Here is a 23,666-nt window from a genome sequence, read left to right as displayed (position 1 = left end):
GAGCCTGTTTCCGATTCTGTGTCTCCCTCTCTCTCTGCCCCTCCCCCGTTCATGCTCTGTCTCTGTCTCAAAAATAAATAAACGTTAAAAAAAAAATTTTTTTTTTAAAAATACACGTCATCATCAACTATTTAGATACAGAGAAACAAAATCGTGTAGTGGGTTAAGTGCTCAGGCTCCAGAGTGAGGCCAGGTATGAATCCTGGTCCTACAGACAGTAGCTGTATGACCCAGAGAATGTTAATTTCTTGTTGACTTGGGGGGTTATTAATATCATCCTCAGGGCGCTTGGGTGGCTAAGTCAGTTGAGCGTCCGACTTCAGCTCAGGTCATGATGTCTCAATTCATGAGTTCAAGCCCCATGTCAGGCTCTGTGGTGTCAGTGCAGAGCCCACTTTGGATCCTCTGTGCCCCTCTCTGTCAAAAATAAACATTTAAAAATATATATTTGTTAAAAAAAATAGTAATAACATCATCCTCATTGATTTGAGAGGTAACACTATGCAAGGAAGAAATGATCCAGTGTCAATTAGGAAAGATGGATAAAATCATTTAAGGGCTCTGAGCAGGTAGAGGTAAATCATTTCGGTTTTTAACTTTCAAGCCACTCAAACATTTAAGAAACATTACAAGTCCGTATTTGTAGAAGCTGAGAACCCCTGCCTTCCAAAGGCAAAGGGACAGCGTGTTAGGCCATGCCAGCATGGAGAGGAGCCTGAGAGAGCCAGAGAAAAAGCTACAGCCTCAGGTGCCCCCGGCACCCCAGGGCACCCAGCTGAGTGGGCCACCAGAAGCATGTTCTGTTCTATGTGAGCCATGCAGAGAAGCAGGGATGAGAGTACCTCCTAAGCGATTGCCTGGAAGAATCCTTCCACGATGCATGTTGTTTTTTGTGTTTTCGTGCACTGAAGATAAAATGTGCTATTTCACGGTTCCCTCAAATAGCCCAGTTATTTCACGGCATCACATACGCCAGACTGGATCCAACACTTGGTCTCATGGGCATACACTGGGCTGACTGTCCATTGCCACCCACCAGCGCCTGGACCAAATGGCACAGTGGGGTCTTGAGCACCTATTTCAGAAATCCACCAATGGCCTTACTTTCCTAAGCCAACTTTTACACAACTGCCGCTTTTTTTTTTTTTTTTTAATCTTATTTATTTTGAGAGAGAGCACGAGCAGGGGAGGGGCAGAGAGAGGGGGAGAGAAATCCCAAGCAGGCCACGCTGTCAGCGCAGACCGTGACATGGGGCTCAATCTCATGAACCGTGAGATCATGACCTGAGCTGAAATCAAGAGTCACATAACCGACTGAGCCACCCAGGTGCCCCACAAATGCGTTTTATGATCTGCCCGTGGATTGAAGGGAAGGGAAAAAGAGAAGTAAGAGAGGAACAGAGGGAGAAAAAAAAGAAAAGTGAAGGACTGTGACCCCTGAATTACAGATCTGCAAGATCAGCCCTAAGCAGTAGCCAAGAGACCTTGAATCCTGTGCCGTGAATCATTCAGCCTGGCACAGCTTCTGATCTCTGAGGATGAGGATGAGGAGGCTCTTGCGAAAGACCCCTGTTATTCTTTCCAGCAAGCACTTAGCAGTAATGGATACTTCCATGAGAAAAATGGCCGCGACTTCATGTGTTCTGTACGGCCCTCAACATTCAGCAAGAGGCCAGGCCTTCAGAAGCTTTTCAGATCTCTGTTCTCCAGATGGCCAAGGCTTTGGGTACCCCTCGCTCAGCAAGTTCTGACAGAGGTTGAAGGCGGCTTGTTTCAAACTGATTTCTTCAGTTTCTAGTTCCTGACCTTTGTATTTCTGGAGGGCTAAGAAAAACAAAGAGGAATCCCCTTCTGCCAAAAGTAATGACAATGCCACCCACAAATATTATAGGCATAGGCTCTGGTACATGGTCGCCCCTTCCAACGTGTCCACTTCTCTCTCTTGCCAGGTTCGTCTCCCAAGTTGCCAAAACAGAACCTCTTACAGGCATTTTTGTCTCTTTAACTCCCAATCTACAATTAGGTGCTCAAGGCAACAAGAATTAAAAATAACTTTCCCTAATTTTATTTTTTCTTCTCCGCTAAGAAGCTCTAGTCAAGGAAAAACCCTTAAAAAGATGAAGTCAACCAAGAAATTTGCTGAGAGAGATCTAAACACTGTCCAAAAGGAAATAGAAATCATCTTCCCTTCTGGTTTTTACCTTTTCTAAAATAGTCACTTGGTGGCCAAATTAAAATTTTGCTTACAGAGCCCAATTTAAATTTCAGGTTAGTCCCACTGTTTCCCAATGAATCCCAAGAAGTTAGTCTCTGCAAGTTTCCCAAGGTTAGTCCCCACTCACCAGCTGAGAGGTCTGGGGTAAATCAAACTGTTTCACTATTTTCACCCAAAAAGTGTTTCTTTAGAAATATTAAACATGCCCAGCCTCAGTAACAGAGATGGCTACCAAGTGTTCCCAGGCAGTAGCCCTGTTTGATGCACGGATCAAATTATTACTACTATTACCAATAATGTGTTAATCGCCATGAAGAATCCACCTTTCAAGAGTTCAGTATATGTCCTCTGATCTCATTTGCTTTTTCTCCTGTTGACTTACCACAAATTCTCTGTGAGTCCAACTGAGTGGTATTTCTCTTCCTCTTCAACAGCTTCAGATCTGAGTCAAAAGTAAACCTCCGGGGGTGCCTGGGTGGCCCAGCTGGTTAAGCGTCCCACTAGTGATCTCGGCTCAGGTCATTTCACGGTTTGGGAGTTCGAGTCCCACGTCCAGCTCTGCATTGAGAGCACAGAGCCTGCTTGGGATTCTCTCTTCCTCTCATGCCCCTCCCTCGCTCGCATGCACACGTGTGTGTATTCTAAGTAAAGAGACATTTTTTTAAAAAATAAAAGTAAATAAGAGCGCCTGGGTGGCTCAGTTGGGCAGCCAACTTCAACTTCGGCTCAGGTCACGATCTCACGATTCAGGAGTTCGAGCCCCACATCTGGCTGGTTGCTGTCAACGCCAAGCCTGCTTCAGATCCTCTGTCCCCCCTCTCTCTTTACCCCTCCCCCATGTGCGCTCTCTCTCCCTCTCCCTCTCCCTCTCTCTCAAAATTAAATAAACCTTTAGCAGCGCCTGAGTGGTTCAGTCGGTCAAGCCTCCAACTTTGGCTCAGGACATGATCTTGCAGTTTGTGAGTTCAAACCCTGTTTTGGGCTCTGTGCTAACATCTCAGAGCCTGGAGCCACTTCAGATTCTGCATCTCCCTCTCTCTCTGCCCCTCCCCCACTCGCTCTCTCTCAAAAATAAACAAAAAAACATTCAAAACAATTTTTAATAAAAAATTTTTTAAAATAATAAACCTTTAAAAAATGAAATAAAAATAAAGCAACTCCTGGATAATGATGGACAGCACAAGCACAGGATGTTTTGAAATAGTACATATTACTGCAAAGCAAAGATGAAGTCCGGCATTGACCAGTACGCGTGCTTGGGACAAGCAGAAAGCCGAGCCGCCAAGGAAGGACCGAGCTCTCAACGAACAGTACCCACTCTAGGCTTCGGCTAGGAGCTGAGGTCAACGTTCACCTGCCCGACTAGAGCAACAAAGGGCAACGTGCTGACAGCCTACGTGTTAACACACTTGTCCTCCACGTGTAGGACCAGCTACGTCAGTCACATCCGGAAGGCTGTGCTTCTCCATGACATCGCCAGCAATCTGGGTGAACTAAGAGTGAACCCGGCCACAGAGCTGCTTCCACATCCGAAGCCTGAAGGTGCACACTGCCATTATTCTGACCAAGGGTATTTCTGTAAATGGAGAATGCTAATAACTGACTGCCATGTTAAGCTGTGAAATAATGAAAGAATTGAGTGATTTTTGTCAGGTGATTCAATAAGAATGTTAGGCCTTACCGGCTGAGGGGATATGGCTAATAAAACACCAAAGACAAATCGTCTGGGCTCTTTAAGAATACATGGCTGGTACTAAGAAAATCTTCGAGAGCCAAGTATTTTGAGAATTATAAAGTGATGTTATAACAAGGTCAGGAGTCTAGGTACATAGGTTTTAAATTACTGCAATAGCCTGTAACAGAGTCCTATAAACGGGATGAAAGGTACTTCATTACAACATTGGAAAAGCAAAGTTCGGTGCTTCTGAGACCAGGAGGTATAATTTGTACGGCGTCTTCGGGTGTGTTGGCTAGGATGGTCAGAGGTCAAAGAATACTTCTTGGGAAATTAGCTAATGAAATAAACCACTGGAAATGAGCCTTCACGTACTCTGGTCCAACGCCCTGCTACATTAAAGCGAAGGAAGGCAAAACATCTCTCTTGCCATGTCTCTATTCAAGTCAGGGGATTCAGAAAGTCATTCCCCCAGCGGTGTATTCAAGGAAAGCAAAACAACAAAATAAAACCAATTGCTTCTCATTGAAAATAAGTTCTGAAAGCCAGCTGCCAAACCCTGAGTTACACTAAACGGCCAAGCTAACTTGTGTTGTATTCTCTCAATGACCACTCTCTGCCCAGTCAGTCACAGCACAGTCTAGTCTTTACCTGCAGATTTCTTTCCATCGGGATACAAAATTCTTCCCAGCTAAGAAGCCAACGCCCCACAACTCCACAAGTTCTGTGGGCATCCTTCGAAAACGAAAGCATTGTTGCAACGCGCCTCTTCTCAGGGGAAAAGTGCCCTTGTGCGACCAGTCCGACGGGCGTTTGGGGGCAGCGGGCTAAGCAGCTTTCGTTCCTCCTTGCGCTAGTTCCAAAGCAATATGGCCAGTCAGGTGCCATTGGTTTAAGGAAAGTGCTAGAAGTAGGCCTAACAGCTTAAATAAGTTCTTTCCCAGGAGAAAGATGGTGGCTGATCTCACTCATAGGAGAAAGTGGGCACTTAGCTCAGGCACTCCACTGTATAACCTGGCTCAGCTGTTTCCCTACGAATGATCCTGTCTTTGTCCCTTTCCTTCTACATAGTCACCACTTGATGTAGAATAGGGTTGGGCTCATTCCGGGATAGAAACAGTATACCATCTCTGCACCTTTTAAAAACAGGAGCATTACCACAGGAGCATGAAGGCCTAAGTGAGTACACTTCAGAAGAATGGAAAATGGGAATGCGGTGAGAGAGGGCTACAGATGAGGCCTCAAGTGTGTGCAAAGCTTTATTTTAAAGATAAGCAATTAAGTAAATATGGCAATATTAACATGGCAAAATCTGGATGGTTCTGAGTATTTCTGAAGGCTTGAAAAAGCTTGTCAATGTTTTTAAAAAGATACATATACTGACAAACTTAAGAACTAGGAATCTTGCTCAACGTCACTCATCATCAGGGAAATACAAATCAAGGCCACACTGAGAAACCACCTCACGCCGGTCAGAGTGACTAAAATGAACAACTCAGGAGACTACAGATGCTGGAGAGGATGTGGAGAAACAGGAACCCTCTTGCACTGTTGGTGGGAATGCAAACTGGTGCATCCGCTCTGGAAAACAGTGTGTGTGGGGGGGGGGGGGGAGGGTCTTCAAAAAATGAAAAACATGGGGCGCCTGGGTGGCGCAGTCGGTTAAGCGTCCGACTTCAGCCAGGTCACGATCTTGCGGTCCGTGAGTTCGAGCCCCGCGTCGGGCTCTGGGCTGATGGCTCAGAGCCTGGAGCCTGTTTCTGATTCTGTGTCTCCCTCTCTCTCTGCCCCTCCCCTGTTCATGCTCTGTCTCTCTCTGTCCCAAAAATAAATAAAATGTTGAAAAAAAAAAAAAATTTAAAAAAATGAAAAACAGAACCACCCTATGACCCAGCAATACCACTGCTAGGAATTTACCCAAGGGATACAGGAGTGCTGATGCATAGGGGCACGTGTACCCCAATGTTTACAGCAGCAATTTCAACAATCGCCAAATTATGGAAAGAGCCTAAATGTCCATCAACTGACGAATGGGTAAAGAAGATGTGGTTTATATATACAATGGAATACTCCTTGGCAGTGGGAAAGAATGAAATCTGGCCATTTGCAGCAACGTGGATGGAACTGGAAGGTATTATGCTACGTAAAATAAGTCATCAGAGAAAGACAGATATCGTATGTTTTCACTCATAGGTGGATCTTGAGAAACTTAACAGAAGACCATGGGGGGGAGGGAAGGGGAGAAAATAGTTACAAACAGACAGGGAGGGAGGCAAACCATAAGAGACTCTTAAATACAGAGAACTGAGGGTTGATGGGGGGGGTGGGGGAGAGGGGAAACTGAGGGATAGGTATTCCGGGGGGCACTTGTTGGGATGAGCACTGGGTGTTGTATGTAACCGATGAACCACGGGAATCTACCCCCAAAACCAAGAGCACGCTGTACACACTGTATGTTACCCAATTTGACAATAAATTATATTTTAAAAAATAATAAAAAATAAAAAAAGCAAAACCAATATAAACTCCTTACTATGCACACGCGCGCGCGCGCGCACACGCACACACACACACACACACACACACACACACACACACACACACTAGGAATCTTATAGATAACCTGAGAACTACATTAGTATATTAAAATGAAAAAAAAAGGGGCGCCTGGGTGGCGCAGTCAGTTAAGCGTCCGACTTCAGCCAGGTCACGATCTCGCGGTCTGTGAGTTCGAGCCCCGCGTCGGGCTCTGGGCTGATGGCTCAGAGCCTGGAGCCTGTTTCCGATTCTGTGTCTCCCTCTCTCTCTGCCCCTCCCCCGTTCATGCTCTGTCTCTCTCTGTCCCAAAAACAAATAAACGTTGAAAAAAAAAAAAATTTAAAATGAAAAAAAAAAAAACTTAAAAGTCAATTATTAGGACGTGAGAGCCATGAATTGAATATTTTTTATCCAAGGATTTGCTATTCATGGACACTGTCAGGCCAACTTTCTGCTATATACTCATCTGTAACTCCATGAATTAGGTGTTTTCTCCATTTTCTGGCTCAGAGATTACCTGACCACAGGGGCACCTGGGTGGCCCAGTCCGCTGAGGGTCCGACTTTGGCTCAGGTCATGATCTCACAGTTCGTGAGCCCAGCCCAGAGCCTGGAGCCTGCTTCAGATTCTGTGTGTCTCTCTCGGCCCCTCCCCACCTCATGCTCGGTCTCTCTCAAAAATGAACAAACATTAAAAAAAAAAAGGAAAAGAAAGGAAGAAATTGACCTGACCACTGTTACTCAAGGGGTCAAGCAGAAAAGTGAGGATTCAGAGTCAGGTTCGAAGGCTGGACTCAAGCTGTCTCATCACACTTCCCAAAAAAAAACAAGCAGGCACAATTCTGGAGGAATAACAGGCCAAACAGGTGAGGGGACTCTAAGACTACAGGAGCTCGCAACACTCTTTCCTCTTTAAAGTACTAACCAGAAAGTTCTTGAACACGAGCTCTCTGTCCACACTGCTCTTCCTGGTGCCCAGGTTGTTACAGTGTCTGCATTTTTAATGAGTTCAGGTTTAAGAGCAATCACCAAACCTAACTGCCCCCTTCACTAACAGGATAGGTGTGAGGACCAAAGGTCAGCCAAGTGCTTGAAAGCAAAACTTGGTCACACTATGGCGTCACAGCACTTGCCAGCCAGAATTGCCTGCGTGCTCATCACTGCCCGCCACAATCCCTGCCCCAGACTGGAAACCCAGCAAGAGCAGGTACTTTATCCTACTTCCCACCGGAGCCTCGACACACAGCAGTGCCTGGCACATAGCAGGCATTAAATATTTGTTCAATATTCCTACTAGGTGGCAATTAAAAATAAGACAAGAAACAAACTATGAGAAAATTTCCCCCATGTAAGTGTATAAAGCAGGGTTCTTCTATATGACCCAAGTTTTATCAAATGATATATACCAAAGCCCCCCCCCCACCCCTCCCCCACCGTATCGCTCAGGAGCATCTTAGATGTACGTAAAGTAGGCACCTGCAGCCTCTCTGGAAAAGCCGAAAGAGGGAGGCCATGTGAGAAGCAGCTCATTTACCAACTGTCACCAGCCATTTGGAACACCTGCCCAACATGACACTTGGGGGTGCAGATTTGAAATCCGTGTCTTGAGTTCGCCAGGGCCAGACTCCTCTCGGCCACCGCCGTAAGATCGCTCGCACCCAGGCTTCAAATGCTCTAGGGGCTGACCAGCCACCGACGACTTCAAAGCACGCCTAGGACGCCTCCTCAAAGTAAATGTCACAAAGACGCATGGCACGTACCATAAATCAAACCATCTCAAAGAAAATCTCCAAACACGTTCACCCAGGCATTTTCATTTGATGTGGTTAACAAAAACTCTTATTTACAGGAAGATGTGCACAGAAAATTCTGAAGGACGGATATTCTGAGTAACCAAACTGTCATCTCCTATTGTAGGACCAGGTGACAGTACAATTCCTTTTTTGCATGCAGTTATCCAAATCTGTCTACCACAAACGTTAATTCTGTACCAGTTGTCAAGTGCTTATTGAATTAACAAAGCTAAAGATCACATGTCCAGCACACTGGACACCGAAGGGCTATTCCAAAATTACACTGAAAATTATTCTGAAAAAGAGATCACCCCGATCATTCGACAATACCGAAGTGGTGCAGTGCTCATGTGCCAGAGCATACAAAACCGTGTGCTCCCCACTTCTGAGGGAACGTAACAGGTGAGGTAAGGTGCAGACATACAAAACAGGTACAATGCCAGGCAGCATATGCTAAAGGTATAGAGACAGGAGGTGCTTCCCGCAAGCTTCGAGGAATATACTCTCGTGAGCTGCAGTGACGAGGGTTTCATGGAAAAAGGGATCTCGAACAGGACCTTACAGAAGGATTCAAATGAAAACTCAAAGAGCAATTCAGGAAAGGGAAAAGTCTGAGCAACACTCTGAAATCTGGCAGTCAGCATGTGTATCTGAGTAACAGTAAAGCAAACAGCCCAGCACTGAGTACAAAATCCTGATCTTTTTTCTGGGGAACGGTAAAATGTACAGTGATGGGGGGATGGGGAAGGGGGTGTGGGAACAAGGGACAAGGGGAGAGAACAGAGGCTCAGGGGCAAAGAAATTTGGCAAAACTAGGTTTAACAAAGTTAACAGGCACGTCTTCGTTGCTGGAGTTCTCCACGCTCTTAACAGGATAATGTGCATTGAGCTTCCTCGCCCCTGGAGAAGAAATCTAGTCGTATTTGACCACACAATCCTTTTTCACTGAAGAGATTAATGGACAGCAAAACACCTTGGGAAACACGTTTAACAGATAACAAAGGCAAAACAATAAAGGGCTTGAATGCCAGAGGCCAAGTGTAGTCTGGCCTCGGTCCTTCCAACAGGGCCAGGATTTTCCCCAGAACAGAGGAGGAACTGATGTACCCCTAAGTTTCTACACAGAACTCAGAAGCAGGCGTCGCTGCCACCACATCTCCATCCACTTGTCAGAGTCCCCAGCGGTCAGCCCCCTTCTTCTGCGAGCACCGGGACAGTCAGCAGTGGCTTCCTGGTGATCTGCAGGCCTCGGACACACACCTTCCCGTAAAGTGACGAAGGGATGTCTATGAGCAACGGGGAGCACTTGACAATCCCAAGTACAGCATGAGAAAAAAAGCAAGTGTGTTTAAAGTCTTGAGTGGTATAGAGCAGCTTTTTCAAATTAGAGGTGGCAAGGCATTTGTTACACACACAGTTCAAGGGGCCGTAACCAGCATTTCTTTAGAAAAAGAAAAAAGACAAGCAGATGCGTCCCAGGCACAAAGGGCAAGTTTATGAAACTTGTGTCTGTTACACATACTGTATCGACCTCTGTGTTTCGGACTGCGGTTCAAATAGATTTCCTCCTGGGATCACAGCTAAAAGGTCTGAAAGTCACTGCTCCACAAGACGGGAGAACTTAGGACAGAGACCGAAGGCTGCTGCACGCCCCCAGATGGGCGGAAGACCCTTTTAAGACAGTAGGAGAGCAGCAGCACAAAGAATCATCGGAATTGGGGCACCTGGGTGGCTCAGTCGGTTGAGCGCCCGGCACCTGACTGCGTGCGGCTCAGGCCATGATCTCCCGGTTCGTGGGATCGAGCCCCAGGTCAAGCTCTGTGCAGAGCCTGCTGGGGATTCTCTCGCTCCTTCTCTCTCTGCCCCTCCCCAGCTTGTGCACACACACTCTCTTTTCTCAAAATAAACAAATACACTTAAAAAAAAAAAACAAAAAACAGAAGAGAAACTTAAAAACCATGACGAGACTGTGGAGAAGGGAAATCACTGAAAACACTAAGGAATTACACTGGATCATTTGGGGGGGAAGCAGCTGTCATCATAAGCAGGCAAACCGCGAAGTGGCTAACGGTCCGCAGGGGAGGCAAGGAGACACATTCAGGCTGAGACGAGTTTCAGGAGAGAGGAGAGGACATCCACACAGAAGTACCAAAAAAAGCTCTCCCACACCACCTACTTGAAACAGGTCCCAAACGTTGCTATAATTTCAGTCACCTCTGACAATACCGTATTAATTCTCTTTCAGTTAAACAATGGTTTAAATTTCTGCTCTGTCCACGACCAAGTGGTTATGACTCTAAAAAGCACATAATCACACTAAAGAACCAATACCGTCAGTTAGTCTCTGGCTGTTACATTATTGACCATCCCAAGGGCTTCACTTTGATTTAGCATCTGATGGATAAGTACAGCCGGGTCTGTCATCTGGCTCTGTGTGCGCGCGTACGGGGACCGCGCCAGCCCAGGGATGTATGGGCCACATGTGCCCTCCCGCACCAGCACCAGGAGAGCGCCACGCCAAAGGGCGCCCGTCAGCCGTGCACGGTCCGTGCCCCCCGTGACGCAGCCCAGTCGGCTCAGGGGCCCCGCCGATCCAGAAGAGGGCACCAGGGAAATGGCACAACTCCAACAGATCACTTTAGCCAGGACTGAATCCCCAACGTACACCAAAATAGGCATAATTAAACGAGGCAGTGTGGACTTAAAGGTACAATGTCATCCCCACCAGGCCCTTGATGGAGGGAGTTTTGCTTTACAGAAGCCTTTTTATGAAGTAAATTACATTAATTACCAACGTTTAAAAACATCCAACATTTAAGGGTTCTGAATCTCTGATTTATTAGGCAGCACGGAAATAACAGGTTTAGATTATTTTACAAAAAAGAGCTCAAGCTGCTCATAAACAACCACGGGGCTTGCTGGGGTGGGGACAATTCTTCAGACCACCGCACGAGGACACAAAGACTCCTCACCCTACACAAAGTCAGCATGAAAGGGCACACAGACAAGTTGTTTTAAGACAGAAAACTGGGAAATCCACATACTAAATAAGGTGTCCACAATGACTATAACGCATCCCTTAGGGGATAAGTATGCATTTGTAGGAAGCAAAACAAAGCTTTCCACAGAGAAACCACTTTCACGAGATGATTACGTGGACCTGCAATGAAGAAAATACATTTCAAAAGATGGGTTCAGACCTGCACTAAGTTTCCACTGAAACACTTAAAAATAAGACCTTTCTCTGTTATCAAAAGAATTTTTTTAAAAACACGTCATGGATCAATTTCAGTAGACGTCCAAGTCCCATTCAAAAACGTACATGTGCAAAGAATACATATGAAACACCAAAAGTTTGACAACAGAAATACTATCTGGAACCAGCTAGAACAGGCCAAGCCAAGTTCGTGTTCTGCTTCAGGGCATTACATTAAAGTGAATCTCATTCTCACTATAATTTTTTTTCTTTTTAACCTTAATCACCAGCGGCTGGGCAACTGAAATGGACATGAGAACTATATAAATGTCAGAGAAATATGTAAACCTCATTAATGTTTCCAAAAATTCATTTAGAGATAGAAACAGGTCCAAATAGATGCCTGTCTAAATGTACTGCAATTACGTTACAATTATTTTTCCAAATACACAGATATGCTCTGTCTTTTCTCAGCTCATTACTGACTCAAACAATTTGCCCTTCTGGGATCAATTGTTTGCTAATAAATAATTGTTTACAGTCACAAAATGAAGTTAGGAGGTTTTCTTATTAGTTTTCCTTCTGCACCCTAATAAGATTGAAAACTAGCTGATTCCCAGGAGTCTAACCTTAACCTCGCTTTGTTGAACAGCCCAGGAAACGATGAACCATCTGCTTCGGAAAATAATGGACGGCCAAGAGGAAATACTGTTTAATTGTAGATTAACCTCCTCATGAGGCAGTCTGAAGCAGCTTTAGAATTAGCAACTACAACCAGCAAAAGAAACAAATGGCTCAAGAGCCTTTTCCTCCACCATTTAAGGTCCAGAAAGAATGCAAAGGGGTTTTTATTACCTGTGTTTATTTACAAACATGTTTATTTCCACAGTGGAAACAAAAATTATCAAGGTCAAAACTGACTCTCAAAAGTGCAATCACTGCCCTCCAATTTTGTTTGCCCGAATACCTTTAATGCAGCAAACCATCAACCGTCTCATGCACTTAAGAGTGTTCGGTTTAAAAGGAAAAAAAAAAAAAAAAAAATCAATAAAAACCACTTTTCCATTATTTTCAGGTTCTTATAATATTAAGATTAATATATTTCCCTGGTTTCTTTGTTATTAGTAATAAATCCACCATTAGGCAGTACGAATTGTTTTATTATCATCAACATGGCACTTAAGTAAATGAAATCTTGTCAAGTACATGGTGACCTACAAGTTCAAAAGAAAAAAAGAACAGCATGAGATCAAAATGGCCGGCCAGGACAAGAAACACAAAAGTGAGAGATTAAATGCAAACACAGCCCTTTATCCAACAGGCTTCACACACTAAGTCTTTTCTAAAGTCAAATCTGTAAAAATATGCATCATATGAAATATTTGACACTCTGCCCCTTCTCTGGGACTCAACCAATTTAGCAAGGGTGTTAAACCATTTTAACTCAGAAAAGTAGAAGAATCTTGAAAACATTCAGTCATTCTATATTTACTGAGGCCTGGGTAGAGAGGGACAGAGAACAGGGACAAAGACCCGCGGGGGCAGGTATTATATGGTTTAACAAGCGCCTAAGTATCAGTTTTCCCTTAGGCCTGGTACAGGTAATTAAGTAAAGAGCTTTGCCCTGTTGGTACCAAAAAAAATGTCAATTGTTCCTCTCTGTCAACAGTTACAACCAAGAGCCACAGACAGCTATGAAAATTTCAAAACTACGGAAATCTGCTATTCCAGGCAAGGCCATATTATTCTGGCTTTCCAGTAAGACCTGAAGGTCATTCCCTTTGTGTAAATATTAAAGGAACAACCTCGGTGGAGAGGAAAGAGTTTTGGTGGTTCAAATTCTCAAATATCTTAAACAGATTCACTAAAATAAATTATTCTTGAATTCCTCAACTTAATTTTGAAGCAATGTGCTAGTAATAACTCCAGAGATTCAAATAATAGTGCCTGTTCAAGAAGAATGAGAGTTTGACATTCTTCTCTACCCAACAACTGGGCACAATTTTATCCATCAGACGTCTATCAACCTACGGATATTGAAAGCTTGGGAGGACAAGATAAAATCAACTCCGACCCTACAGTCGGCTGTAGTATCGAGCAGGCATCAACAATGCTATTCGTGAATTTAGAAAAATTAATAAATCCTGGCTTGAATGCAAGAAAAGGCTCAAATACAGGCGAAGCATACTCACTTGGGTTTTGTCTCGGCATCTGTCACTTGGCGAATGAAGATACCATCTTCGGGATGTTCCGTGTCATCCATCTCATACATATACGATGATGCTATTGCGAGCGTGGTCCCATCATTACTGAAGGCAAGCGACGCGATGCTGGTGGGGTACCGATGGAACTGGCACAATCGCTTTTTGTTAAACGGATCCCAAATGTTGACAAATCCATCAGAGCCGCCTAGAAGTCATTTCAAAAGAGGTAAAAGGGTTCTTAAAAAGCAGACACAGGAAAAAAAAAAAACCAGGACCTTTAACGGTTAATTTTTAAGGTCACATGAGGTACATTTTCCCCACAGAGGATCACATAAAATTTCTGCTCCCTAAATATCAGAAAAAGCAAGCACAATGTTTTTTTAAACTCTGCCTAAGTATAAATGCCTCATGTTCAATTACAGCAAAATCTGTTATCTCAGTGATGCGATGCAGGTTCACCTGCCATCCGTACCTGTAGCAAATGTATTATGGATGTTGTGAAAGGAAATGGCATTGACCGGGTAAATCTGCTCAATGTTATTCTCCTTTAGTCTGTGACACTTGAAGGCATACTTCTTCTTCTGCACTTCAGGGCTCGGGTCCAAGTACTCAACTGCCACTCGACCTTCGATGGAGCTTAATACATAACCCTGCCAAGAGGGAAGCAAAGAAGGACAAAACTGGTGACTCCAGCTTCCCAAAACAAAGCACTGATTCCCAAATTCAACCTGTGCTAAAGACGGTTATTTCAGAAATGAAAGGTAAGTACAGCCAGGTTTTAACCAGGTGTAGGTTTTAAGCTGTACTAACAAAGCTATGACCATTCCAGAACTTAACATGAATACCTGTTCTATAGAAAAAGAACAATAAAGCTATCACATCTAGTAACTTTTTAAAATATAGACAAGAATCCTAAAGGGCTTCAGTATCATTTATTCGTCCTGTCCAGAGGGGGCTCAAATGGGGCTCAAATGTGTTCCATCAGTTGGATATAATTTGCTATGCCCTGGGCCTCTCTACCTCCAACAACTGTAAGAAGGGGGATTCCTCCAGTGGGGGGATCAAAGATCCAAATGAGCTAGAATGTCAGCCTTCCATCTCAGTCATCCTGCCCCTTGCATTGAACTACAGCAAGCTGAGCTCACACATAAACAACACAGATTTTCAACAATGTTCAAAAGTGGGTTACCATTTCAAACCTTTTCTCACCTTTCCTTGAAATGACAGTATGTCAAAGAAACTGAAACATAAGATAAATAAGGAGTCTGTATTTGATTTTTTTTTTTTTAATTCTTCAAGGTATGAAAACAAATTATTCCTGAAGAAGTACTTAGGGAGAAAAAAAAAAAAAAAATCAGTGAAATCTGAAACTTCCATGACCCACTAGAGATAGTCTAACAAAGTTTTAGATGTGACCTAAAAATGAGATTGATAAATGCAAGGATATTTTAATCACATGCTTAGATCTAGAAAAGTTTCACATAACTGCCATTCCTTATCTTCAATGGAAATTTACAATTTCCTGAGAAAAAGAACAGTGATCACCATTTGAGGCACTAGCCTTTTGAGATAAAGGGCCAAGAGAATAACCAGCATAACTGCATCCAGCTCCTCAACCATGAAAGGACAGCAGAAGATTCCAAAGATAACTGCCGTTTTTAATGACTTTTCCTCTTGTAAAATTCTTACAGCAGCTGACCACACCACCAACTCTCCTTCAAACTTTCAGGATCTGAGGGGAGAAGGGGCTCAGTAATAAACAGGGCAGTCTTGTTTAGCAGTGATGACAAGGGAGGAGAACCTGTATGTCAAGAGTAAGTCATTATGTAAAGAGCATGGCCTCTCTAACTTCAGTGGCTTTTTTTTTTTTTTTTTTTTTTTTTTTTAAATCCACGTGCTGCTGTCAGACCTGCTAAAGAACTCCATTCGTGTTAGGGTTACAAAGAGGCCAAAAAAAAAAAAGAGAAAAGCCAATTCCATAATCCTGAGTTTCCAGACCTAAGGCCGAATTCATGGGTTTGGTGAATGGAAATGTCTGCAAAACCCTCTTGGATTACCGTATACCTGTCAAGCATCCTGGACCAAGGAATCAGAAGACCTCTGTTCCAACCATGGTAGATGATTTGATTTCTCTGAACGTCAAGGTCTTCTCTGAAACTGGGTTAACACACTACTCTGTAACACAAGGCTGCTGAAAACGTAACAGCAAATTCTAAACCACTACTGATTACAAACAAAAGAGAAGCGAAGCTTTAAAAGGCAATGACCAGTGAGATCCTCTTATTTTCAAACTGAAGGAAGGTTGGGGGGGGGGGGGGGGGGGGACAGGTGCGCACCTGCTTGTTGGGAAAAGCCCGTATGCAGCGGGTCTGGTACTTGAGGCTGGACTCCCGGCGCTGCTGTACGTAGCCCATGTTCCGCAAGTCCCACACCAACACCCTGCGGCCTGCAGTGCCCACAATCAGCCGGTCTCCAGACACTGAGAGGGTATACACCTTTCAAGAAAGACCAAAACTCACTAAAATCCACCTATTTGCCAGAAAATATATTTGGTCCCCCAAAAGTCCACCAATCATAAAACCATAAAAAAGTTAGCCGATCAGGTTCTCAAACACCAGTATTAAATTCTAAATATTACAGCTTTACAAACCAAGTAATTTGCACAAAATCTTGAACCCAATATATTCTTAATACTTAGTGAAGTATTGTATTATGTACATTCTAACTCTGCAAAAACACTTTGGAAGATTTAATTCTCTTGGTGATAAATTATTTAACAATTTTTCCAGTCTTCTTGTTTCATTTAGTGACAATATAGAACTGTAAAAACTACTCAAAAAGGAAACAATAAAGCCATAAAACAATTCAAGAAACCTCTCCACGGGCATCTAACTTTTCATAAGATAAATCATTTTCAAAGTTATTTTTCTATGACCACCTTTTGAAAAAAGATTTCATGTTTGACTCTAAAAATCTTGATTTTTCTCAGCTGTCACACTGAATAAAATTAGGCCTTTCTAAGAAGAATGAAGAAGCCATCGTTAATTAGCTGCTTAGTTGCTTTTTGTGGCATATGAACTCAAAAGACGAGGACAGTGGTCTGGCATGTGACAAAGCACATTCTTGTGCCCTGATGTCATACTAAACACTCAAGACAAAGTTCATCATTAGCGAAAATTTAAAAAGCATTTTCTCCCCTAAAAGCATCTATCCCCCGCCCCCATCATGCCCTTCTTGCAGTATTACAACGACCTTCGCAAAAAATTCCTTTATAACAAGTTACAGAATTTCCTGCAAGCAAGCATTTCAAGTGGTTTATTTTCAAACATGCTATTTGGGGACCAAACAGATAGCAAACTGATGAAAAAGGTGGCACAATGTATTTTCCTGACCACGTTAAATAATTTTTTTAAATCTAGACTTTAGATATATAATTGTACTCTGGTTATTACTTTCAACTAATAAGCAACTCTATTTGAACCTGATTTAGTATTTTAAAACCTGAAGAAACACTATTAAAAAATGAAGAGAACCCAGGCCCTGCAATGTAAGACACCTCTCAGTGGTTAAAACACAAGGTTAGTAGCCACCAGTGTGTTAACTGCATACCACCAACCAAAAATACCAAGTTAGGTTTAACAATTAACAATCAAATCATCTCCACAATCTGGCCTTCAAATTCAACCAACTGATCTGACTAAGGGAAATTACAAGGAATTAAAAGATTCCAAACAGTAGATTTAGTTAAGCACATTTAAATAAGAAAGATGTAAAGCTTTACCAGTTTCTTCACAAAACACATTTGCAGAAAACCAGAAATTAACCTAAGACATGTGAAACGCCAAACTTAAACAACACAGAATCCAGAAAGAGATCGATTTATACTAGCACGATCAGATTGGGAATTTTATCTTAAATCTTTACTATACAGGTGACACACAAGCTTCTAATAGGGCTTTCTATCCCCACTGATCGTAAATCAAGTGAAACCACTGTCATGCCACTGACTAGGTCTATACATTTATCAAAGAAAGTATTAAAAAAAGTGACATAATGAACCTTGCTGAACCAATAAGCAGCTTGATTCAGTGTGGCTGTCCATTATACGATATTCTGTCTGCAATTTATCACAGCTCTTAACATGTTACATACAACCATAAATCAAAACTAGAAACAATGCAATTATTTTATTCTGAACAAAGGTCTTGCCAGGAGTAGATTCGACTGTGATGTGACAAAAATAATGGCTCTTTGGATGCACTACAGTATATAATGATGGCTAGCAGGAACTGAATAGTATATTTACACTAAGGAAATAGATTCAAGTGAAGGATACCTTTAAACTGCTAAAACAATCAATCTTTAAAATCAACTACAACCTGATAAAGGCTGATGAGGATACAGCAAGAATGCTCAATTACTTTCATTGTCCAGATGAAAAGGTTAGAATAATACACAGAGTTTCAGTTTTAAAAAGCTTCCCTCAGTACAGCCTTCAAACTACATCTATCAATAATAAAAATAAATACACAAATGGCAAAAACCAAGGAATGCAGGACACCTTTCGCACCTCAAGTGATAACCCATTTCACCCTCTTAACAGTCCGCTCAAATGAAACCTCGGGTCCTAAGTGAAAATGAGTGACACTCCATCCTACTCCCTGGTTTGGGCATGTCAAACCCAATTTAAGGCAATCAAACGGTCTCTGCTAAATGACTTCTCTGAAAAGGCACGGAGTTGCTTCTCAGTCCTGGGATTTAAAGCATTAATAATATACAGCAGTGGGTTTATTTACTAGTGCCATCTAGCACAAAGAGGACCACAGAAAAAAAACAAAAAAAAGTTAACCCACACACCAAAATTCATTTCCTTTTGCTTCAAAACATCTGTGTTGTAAAACAGACTCAATTAGGTATTCTATATGCCCAGCATGGGGTTTGAACTCACGACCCTGAGATTAAGAGTCACCTGCTCTACTCACTGAGCCAGCCAGGCGCTCCTCATCAACTGGTAGTTAACCTTCAAGTTCAACACCACCTTCAGCAAACGTGTACCAAGTCAAATCACCCGTGAGACTAAAATTCCTGTTACGAATGGAAAGAGCCTACCTTTTCAGGCTGAGAGAAGGTCCCTGCATTACAAGGAGTTCTGGGATCCCACAATTTAACCGTCTGATCCCAGCTCCCTGTAACCATCACATTCACTTCTGGACAGTATTCAACACATCTGATAGGGGCATCATGGGTTCCAACAAGATTTTCTACAGTGGGGGGGAGAAAAAGAAAAAAAAAAAAATCACCCACCTTTACTACCTCTCCTGAACAAAGATTCCTCAAGTGAATAGAAGGAAACATTCATTAAACTGTAATGAATCCGCTTCCACCAACTCGATGAAAACGTCCGCACACAGAAAAATGTCTCCATGACTACAGTCATCCATTCCTCTGTTCACCTTACAATGCATAGTTTGATTCACTGGCATGACACATACCAAAGGCTGACTTGAATTTCACATTGCATTAAATGGGTGGCATAGCTGTTATTTTCCTCACTTGATTCTAGATTCCTTAAAAATCAGAAACCTTGTCAAACTCTACAGTTCTGACTTTATCTACTGCAGGTTCTGGTACATGGAGGTACTCAAATATCTGCTGAATGAATGAATGAATGAGTAGAAAACTCTGGTCTTCTGGAACTGGATAAAACTTGCTGCATTAGATTAATATTTGTAAGAAACTTATTTATGTGGTAACAGTATCATCTGAAAGCTAGGGGATAAGGAAGGCAGAGAGTCTCAGGATGAGTCCCCTGGCTTTCAAATGGTGGATCAAGTTTCCAATACACAATTTCCTTCCTTTCAATTTCAACTCTTCACCCAATCTCATTCATTCATTCAACTAACATCTGCTAAATGTCTAGTATGTGCCAAAATCTATACCACATGCTAAGGACACAACAAAGATTATGTGGTCCTGATCCTCAAACAGAAAAACCACCTATTTAAAAACATATCACTGACACACACAAAAAAATTCCTCATGAAGTTCGGCAATGACCTCCTGCAAATAAACAGCTAATTCCCTTAATTGTAGTCTCCATATCAAAAATCTTTGTATTTCAGTGTGTTTTTTCTCCGAAGTTTTCCAACAAAGAGGACCCAAACCTGCAAGCTAACTTACTGTGTGGAATAAGCTGCTAACAAACAAAACCAAACATCTGCAGTTCTAAGTTACATGACAAGGGGACTTTCATGAAATATCCTCTTCTGAGTTGTTTGGGTTTTTTTTAACTCAATATTGTGCCCATCCTCTTTCCATCCTCCCACTGTCCAGCTCACCCTCATGTAGTCATATCTTTGTACCTCGCCAACTGCTTCAAGTACAACTCTACCTAACAGATGCATATACAAAAAAGACATTTTTTTAATGCTCCAAGAACTCTGTGCATTTAAGTTCCATTGCACTTCTGCTCTGCTCCGAAGTTACCATAAAAAATTGAGTAAGTCATTTCCTATCTGCACCTTAATTAATTTCTTAATTTATTCAGTTAATTTCTTAAATTAACTGTAAGAAAATGGATCATTTTATTATTCATTCAATAAATGCAACTCAGGCATATTCTAGGCTAAATAATCACACAAGTGGAATTAATATAGAAGCTGGAGATGACTGGCTATTTTTATATCTAGTTTTTAAAATCCTATCTTCCTTCAGAGCTTCAGAACAAAGAACACTCAAATATCACCACTTTCCTGGAAAATCCCAATGTACAGGAGACTACTGTGGAATCCAGTCCACTTCTGAGGACAGGTTAAAGTCATATCCTTAAGGGCAACTTCATGTAAAGACTTAGAACGGAGATCCTAATGGAACTGAATTTACTGAGAAAGTAAATGCATGGTATTTTGTGATCAGTAACTTACGGTTATTATTTTTAAAAAAATTCCTAAATTTAAGCCACTTTTACTTGTACCTAAACAACTTGGGAACTAAGCAATTCAGAAGCCACTTTTCCTAAATAAACATTTACACTTTAGTACCTGAGCTGAGAAAACAATAAACTGGTAGAAATGCGGCCATATTACCTTGATCCGTGTTCAAATCATGCATTTTCAATTGATGGTCTAACCCCCCACTCCAAGCATGCGTTGGATCCTACAAAATAAAAGTTTCAAGACATTTAAGTGATAGACATTTACACAGTGTTTCAAAATTCCGGTTCCTACAGCCATCTGTTCACTTTATGTTCAGGATGTGAGCGTGCTCTCGCTCTCTCTCTCTCTCTCTCTCTCTCACACACACACACACACACAAAACCCCAAGCGCACAAAAGAAAGCAAAAACTACAACAGCAAACTAAGGAGAACTGTTTTCAGCACATTGGCTGAGAGGAAAACAGGCATTTCATTTCTATCTCCTAGTGGGAAAAAAAAAAAAAACAAACCTTCCTTTTTATAAGGCAACCAAACTTTACCGTCTGGTGGCAAATTTCAAATACAAGTGTCACGTATCCAAAAAGTTTGCAGGGTTACTCCACTGGAAAGGAGACCGAGTTTCCGACTTCTACATAACCCCAACGCCAAAAGTTAAAGTAAAAAACGGTATTTGGCTCAAGACGGGTGTTCGGGGAAACGTTAAGAGCTACCCGAATGCCTACGGACAAAAGCTTCCACCCAATGCTGTTAGAAGGACGCTATGAATACAGGATTCCCGAAAACAAAGAGGGCAGGTGCGCGAACTGAGAACACGTACGTAGAAGGCACAGTCCAGGACGGCGCCGGTGTGCTGGTACTTGAGCCGCATGGAGTTGGCCGGCACATCGTACAGGCGCACCGACGTGTCCCAGGAGGAGACCAGCAGGAACTGGGACGTGTTGGGGCTGAACTTCACCGAGGAGATGCCGTCCTCGGGTGGCTGGTTCAGTTTGAACTCGTTAGAACCGGTCATCTACGGAACAAGCGACCAGTCAGTCCCCAAAGGTCCAGGACGGGGTGCTGGGCTGGCCGAGCACTGGGGGGAGAGGGGCGGGGGGGTCACGGTGAAGGGGTGCCTTGCCGGCAAGGGGCTGTCTCACCGGGGAGGGAACTAGCGAACGTAGGCTACCGGGCGTCTGCGCCTGCGCGGAGCGTGCGCGCCCACCGCAGTCGGGACTCACCCGCTCCTCCCCCGCCGCCCCCGCTCAGCGCCCCAACCGGCCCGACCCCTACCGGCGCACCCCTAACTCCAGCCCCCAGCATAGCCCGCCGCGGGCTCCCGCAACCCGGCCCCTCCGCCGGGCCTACCGCCCCAGACGCTCCGAAAATAAAGAGCGATGGAAGCGAAGCGGGCTCCCTGCGGACGGCTCTGGCAGCTCCGGACCTGGGGAGTCCCCGACGGGTCCGTCCCTGCGCCCAGTGGCCTCGCCCCGCTACCTTGGGCTCCCTTCAGAAGCAACTTGGCCGCCGCTCGCGGACGCGCCACCTCCTCGCTTCCCTCCGAGCACTCGCGGGCTGGGCGAAAGAGGCGGAGAGGAAGCTCCGGCGCATGGCTGCAATTGGCTAATTTCAAACGCCAACGTCTCATTCGAGGCCGCCAATTGGTCCGCTCCGAGGCCCGGCGTCGGTCAACCCAGTCATCTTGTTCCGGCTCAAAGGCAAACCACGGTTTTTCCGATCACGTGGTCTCCCCTTATTACAAGGCTGAGCCCCCCGGCCCGTGAAGAAGGAGTGGAAACTACAATTCCCAAAGAGCATCACGCCAAGGCTGAGCTCACGCTCTCTCCCGCCCGTGTGCGGCACGCTGGGAAATGTAGTTTCCCTGGGGCCGACGCCCTGCCGGTTTTCTGGATAGTAAGTGGGATAGATGCTCTTTCCAGTTTGACCCTTAGGGCCCCCCCCACCCCGACTCGGTCTCTCAGACAAAAAAAAAAAAAAAAAAAAATCCCATTTTGGTCAATACATCTATAGAAATAAATTATTCTCCCTTTCACTGGACATGCATATAGCCATGAAGTTAACCAAGATTAGAGTGGAGAAGGAAATATTTGCCCTAAGCATTTGCATTATTTTGCCCTGATTTGCTCTCATTTTCCTGGAGTTTCCATCTGTGAACGAGGGTCTCACATTTCCCATTGTCTTAAGATCTATCGATATCACAGAAATTCACCCTTATTTATACTAGGCTTTATCCCTCCATTCCATCTTTTTTGCAAACAATTATTGAACAGGCCTGGTGAGGGACTCTGGGAAGATGCATCAATCACACAGTTCTTGTTCTTAAGGAACTCTGTCCAGAAGGGTGGACAGACTGGAAAACAAACAATTGTTCTGCAGTGCATTAAAGTTCAAAAGCCTCTTTTAGACATATGTTTCAGCAGAGTCCGAAAACGACAGCTACAATGACAGCTTCTCCCCATCCACCTCCACCCCAAAAACTCCCTAGAGTTTCTGTTTCTAGACTCCTCCAGAAATAGGAGAATCAAGAAGGTTGCTTCTGTAACTGACATAATATCCATGAAAGAAAAGTAATTCTTAATTTATACCTAGAATGCTGTGACTCGATTACTCTTGAATATCAAAAACTCACTGGCAATATTTAATCCATACTGCAACCGCTTTTTCACTACCTTTTATGACACACAAAAAACTTACTTTCTTGTGTGATTTTCTATGAAGTGGAAGGAAATTGTTGGAGTTAAAGTGTTTAACTTTTAAGGTACACTAATAGAGAAAAAAAAATGTTGTTGGCCTTTACACATTCACATACCCTATTCAGGTGCACTTCTTTTTATGATTCTCAGCACAATAAACACACTCACAGTAACCACCCTTCTGCCCACTGTGCTGATATTACTCCTAAAAGAACAGATTCTTGCCCTCCCTCCTCACCAGTCCTCATACTTGGTTCTCTATCTGTTCTCTCTCAACAAGTTAATGGTGAGGTTAAGAATTTTAAAATGCAGTGCCTTGCCCCCATTCTAACTTTGGCTAAATAATTTTATCTCCAAATAATTCTATTTGGTTCCCTCTTCCAGTTGTTTATTTAATTCTATTAGAGTTTCGAGATTC

The 23,666-nt window shown here is 43.3% G+C and overlaps 1 protein-coding gene across 4 annotated transcripts; it reads right to left on the bottom strand.

Annotated features, from left to right (window-relative positions):
* Positions 1 to 11,033: 11,033 nt before the first annotated feature.
* On the bottom strand, positions 11,034 to 22,256 carry BUB3 (BUB3 mitotic checkpoint protein). Of its 4 annotated transcripts, none has more exons than XM_045439784.1 (8): positions 22,032 to 22,256; positions 21,373 to 21,567; positions 20,706 to 20,775; positions 18,730 to 18,881; positions 15,957 to 16,115; positions 14,093 to 14,270; positions 13,609 to 13,825; positions 11,034 to 12,630 (listed from the first exon to the last, which is right to left on the bottom strand). In XM_045439784.1, the coding sequence occupies exons 2-8, from the start codon at positions 21,565 to 21,567 to the stop codon at positions 12,615 to 12,617; spliced, it is 987 nt and encodes a 328-aa protein (XP_045295740.1). In that variant the 5' UTR covers positions 22,032 to 22,256; the 3' UTR covers positions 11,034 to 12,614. The 4 variants fall into 4 exon arrangements, with proteins under 4 accessions (XP_045295740.1, XP_045295741.1, XP_045295739.1 ...); XM_045439785.1 differs by having other exon boundaries at positions 11,034 to 11,380; positions 22,032 to 22,143; XM_045439783.1 differs by having other exon boundaries at positions 11,034 to 11,380; positions 21,979 to 22,101.
* Between the last annotated feature and the right edge of the window lie 1,410 nt (positions 22,257 to 23,666).

The sequence above is a fragment of the Leopardus geoffroyi genome, chromosome D2, assembly GCF_018350155.1.
Source record: "Leopardus geoffroyi isolate Oge1 chromosome D2, O.geoffroyi_Oge1_pat1.0, whole genome shotgun sequence".
NCBI lineage: Eukaryota > Metazoa > Chordata > Mammalia > Carnivora > Felidae > Leopardus > Leopardus geoffroyi.
The sequence above is the reverse complement of the archived record's forward strand: the minus strand, read 5'-3'. Positions and strand labels throughout refer to the sequence as shown.

Bases quoted from the DNA above. Each gene is read 5' to 3' on its own strand.
- BUB3 (XM_045439784.1), bottom strand. From the start codon at position 21,567: ATGACCGGTTCTAACGAGTTCAAACTGAACCAGCCACCCGAGGACGGC. The intron at 18,882-20,705 runs GTAATATGGCCG...CCCCCACTGTAG, and splicing joins TGATTTGAACACGGATCAAG to AAAATCTTGTTGGAACCCAT. The intron at 14,271-15,956 runs GTGCGCACCTGT...CCCTCTTGGCAG, and splicing joins GGGCTTTTCCCAACAAGCAG to GGTTATGTATTAAGCTCCAT.